This window comes from Callionymus lyra, chromosome 15 (assembly GCF_982586985.1).
Source record: "Callionymus lyra chromosome 15, fCalLyr1.hap1.1, whole genome shotgun sequence".
Lineage (NCBI taxonomy): Eukaryota > Metazoa > Chordata > Actinopteri > Syngnathiformes > Callionymidae > Callionymus > Callionymus lyra.
Genome location: NC_141832.1, coordinates 745,421 through 749,428, shown reverse-complemented (window position 1 = coordinate 749,428; position 4,008 = coordinate 745,421). Strand labels below are relative to the sequence as shown.

Genomic DNA, 4,008 nt, shown 5'->3' with positions numbered 1-4,008 from the left:
ACAAAAATAATCGACAGGAAATATTGACTTGTTTATTACTTGTGTTTGTGTTTATTTGTCTTTGTGTCAACAAGAACTCTTACAAATGTTGTGTTGTCGACAAAATGATCTTTCATTTCAAACAGTTCATACTAAAGTGCAGGAGAATCGTGGTTGTGGTGATGTTCCCAGCTAGCAGGGGTGACACGCCGGACTGGAACCTCCAGCACCGTCGACGCAGAAGCGACAGAATTGAATGAAAGAAATGAGTTGAACATCAATTCGAAGAGAGTCGACGGACGAGAGGATCTTCTGAACCTCGTGGCACTCATGAGCAGGTTCTCCACAGAGAACTGAAGGTTCTCCTGAAGGAACCAATGAAGAGAATCAAGACGGAACAAGGATCTGGAGACGATACACTAGTTTGGCCACATGGTGGCGACATTCGTTCAGTTGTCGTCGTCGTCGTCATCAAAGACGTCAGCGACGGTCCTGTGGAGGAGACAAGCTGTCAATCACACGTGATCGTTGAATGATTGTAATAAACACGTGATCATTGAAGGATCAAGTATTGATCAAGTATTGATCAAGTATTGAAGTGTCAATCATGGATCAACACGTACTTGTAGATGGATCCGGTCACTTCGTCCAAGAAACCTCCTGAAACACACATTATGACATCATCGTTACCTTCTTTACTTTTATCATCGTTTACTCCTTTCTTCACTTCATTCTCACCTTTATCACTGCATCATCCATCCTCTCATCCATCCATCCTCTCATCCATCCATCACACTATCCATCCATCCTCTCATCCAACCATCATACTATCCATCCATCCTCTCATCCAACCATCATACTATCCATCCATCCTCTCATCCAACCATCATACTATCCATCCATCCTGGTTCCAAAGCTTAGGAGCAACAGCCTGAAAAGATTTCTCTCCTCTGGTCCTGAACCGTGTTCAGAAACCATCAGTAGATTCTGATCCACAGACCTCAGAGCCCAAGCTGGGGTGTAAGGCTGGATCAGATCACTGATGGAAGGTCTGACCATGAATAGATCTGAAAGTAAGAACCAGAATTTTAAAATGATCCTGAAAGAAACTGGAAGCCAGTGAAGAGTTTGAAGGAGAAATGTGAGTTCTTCTACTAGAGCTCAGAATTCTGAATCAACTGCAGACGAGACGATCCTTCTTGTTAAGACATGAAAACAAACTGTTACAATAGTCCAGACGAGAAGAAACAAACGCATGGATTATAAGATCCAGATCATGTTCCGACAACATTTTCCTAAGTTTAGAGATTTTTCTCAGTTGAAGGAAACAGTTTCTGGTCAGTTTTCTTAAGTGTCGAACAAGAGACACGTCTTTATCAAATACAACACCCAGGTTTCTCAGGCTCAGTTTGACAGACTGACCTAAGTCACTCAAGTACTGACTCAACCCTGAACCTTATCATCAACAATCACCAGAGTTTCAGTTTTGTCCACATTTAGCTTCAAAGTGTTTTCACTCATTGTTTGATTTCTAGCAACAATTGACTAAGTTCAGCCTCTGGGGCTCAGTTTGATCAACAGAGCAGTAGAGCTGGATGTCATCAGCAAACATGTGATAAGAAACATCTGGAAATCTCTGAATGATTTTACCGAGGGGAATCAAGTACAGCAAAAACAATAAAGGACCCAGAACAGAACCTTGAGGGACTCCACACAACAGATCTGCCGATTCAGACCTCATTTGATTGACAGATACACTAAAACTGCGCCCAGAAAGGTAAGATGAGAACCATTCTAACACAGACCCAGACAGTCTTCATCCCTCAGTCTTCTCAGCAGGATCTGGTTCAACTGTGTCAAAGGCTGAGGACAGATCCAAGAGAACCAGAACAGTGAATTGACCCGACATCATGATGTCACTGGACACTTTCAATAAAGCTGTCTCCGTAGAGTGATGTTTACGGAAGCCAGACTGAAACTTCTCATGGATGTCGCTCTGATCCAGGAACAGCTGCTCAGACACAACCTTCTCCAAGATCGTGGACAAGAAAGGGAGCTTAGAAATAGGCCTGAAATTACTGAGGTCAGTTGGGTCTAAGCCTGGCTTTTTGAGCAGAGGCTCCACAATGGCATGTTTAAATGCATTGGGAAAAACCCCTGTGGAAAGGGAGAGGTTCACCATATTGGTAACCCAGGGGTCAATTACATCAAATACTTTGATAAAAAGCCTACAAGGAAGGACGTCATCTGAGCAAGAGGATGGTTTCATCTTGTTCACTAGTGCTGAAATATCACCCAAAGATACAGCAGTGAAGGAAGACCAAGAGGAGGAGAGGGGCTCAGAGACAGTAGGGGTTCCAAACAAAGGGGGAGAGATTTTATCTTTGATCAAAGAAGTATATATCATTCTATCCATCCATTCTCTCATCCATCCATCATACTATCCATCCATCCATCCATCCATCCATCCTCTCATCCATCCATCCTCTCATCCATTCATCATACTATCCATCCATCCTCTCATCCATCCATCAATCCATTCTCTCATCCATCCATCCATCCATCCATTCATCCATCCTCTCATCCATCCACCCTCTCATCCATTCATCATACTATCCATCCATCCTCTCATCCATCCATCCTCTCATCCGTCCATCCGTCCGTCCGTCCATCCATCCATCCATCCATCCATCCATCCATCCATCCATCCATCCATCCATCCATCCATCCATCCATCCATCCATCCATCCATCCATCCATCCATCCATCCGTCCATCCATCCGTCCATCCATCCATCCATCCATCCATCCATCCATCCATCCATCCATCCATCCATCCATCCATCCAAACAAAAACAACATCCCTTCATGTAAATACTCACCAGGCTGGCAAATAGTTTGGCAAACAGGACAAACGTGGCAGAATTTGCACATCTGGAAAGAAATCTATGATTGTTATCCATTTATTTAATATATAATAAATCAATGTTTTTAAAGATTCAAGTGGAGGAAAGTTTAGCGAAAAATAATGTAACAAACTTGAATAATAACATAATACGTGAAACATCAAGAGATAATATGACTAGAAACAAATCAAAATCAGATAAAAATCTAATATTGTATGAAGAGTCAACAAAGTTGTACACAAACATGAAGCACGTCACTCTGAGGTGTTCCTTCAGTTCTCACCTTGCAGTCGTCGCAGTGTTCAGACTTGTCTCCTTCTTTGCAAGGACACTTATCACAGCTGTCACAATGCTGAGGTCAGAAGGTCAGAAGGTCACATGTTGGCAGAGGTCATACGAGCAGCGTACGACAACGTACCTCACAGAATTCACAGTAGGAGCACAGAGAGCCCTGCTCGTAGTCTTCGTCGTCATCATCGTCATCGTCATCATCATCGTCATCGTCATCATCATCATCATCGTCATCATCATCATCGTCGTCGTCGTCATCATCGTCATCATCATCGTCGTCATCATCATCGCCGTCGTCTGCATGTGAAAACAAATGTGACGACACGTCCATCAAAGCAGGTCATTCTTGTAAATGCAAACGTTGATGCTAACTAGCTTTTAGCCTACAGCCTAGCTAGCATTGTTAGCTTTGTGATGAACAAATGTTTACCTCCTGCTTTAGACAAACAAATATATAACTTCCTAACATCCTTTTTCATTTGCTTGAGATGTTGAAATGTTGTTTCTGGTTCTTACAGCTGAGTCAGTAGTAAAAGATGTGTGCAAAGATACAGGCTTGTCACGTAAGCATTGCTAGTGCTAGCTACATGACTGTCAAGCCGAATGCTAATGCTAACTTTTGTGTCATTTTGAGATTGTAGGAATCATGAGAATTATCTCAGGTGTTTTGTTTTTAAATCATCAAGTAAAAACTGTAACAATACAATGAGTGTACTTACCAAGTTGATGACACCAGTCAGCTGGAGATAGTTAGCCGGAGTTAGTTAGCCGGAGCTAGTTAGCCGGAGCTAGTTAGCCGAAGTTAGCTAGCCGGAGTGAGTTAGCCGGACTTA

The 4,008-nt window shown here is 42.7% G+C and overlaps 1 protein-coding gene across 1 annotated transcript in view; it reads right to left on the bottom strand.

The window, feature by feature from the left end:
- Positions 1-413: 413 nt before the first annotated feature.
- The window catches only part of LOC148064322 (uncharacterized), a 5,734-nt gene continuing 2,139 nt past the window's right edge, over positions 414-4,008 (bottom strand). The window contains exons 2-6 of the mRNA XM_087809535.1: positions 3,303-3,472; positions 3,168-3,236; positions 2,861-2,912; positions 603-639; positions 414-471 (exon numbers count right to left, since the gene is read on the bottom strand). Coding sequence (XP_087665661.1) covers positions 429-471; positions 603-639; positions 2,861-2,912; positions 3,168-3,236; positions 3,303-3,472 — 371 coding nt within the window. The 3' untranslated portion in view covers positions 414-428. The remainder of the gene's footprint in view (positions 472-602; positions 640-2,860; positions 2,913-3,167; positions 3,237-3,302; positions 3,473-4,008) is intronic.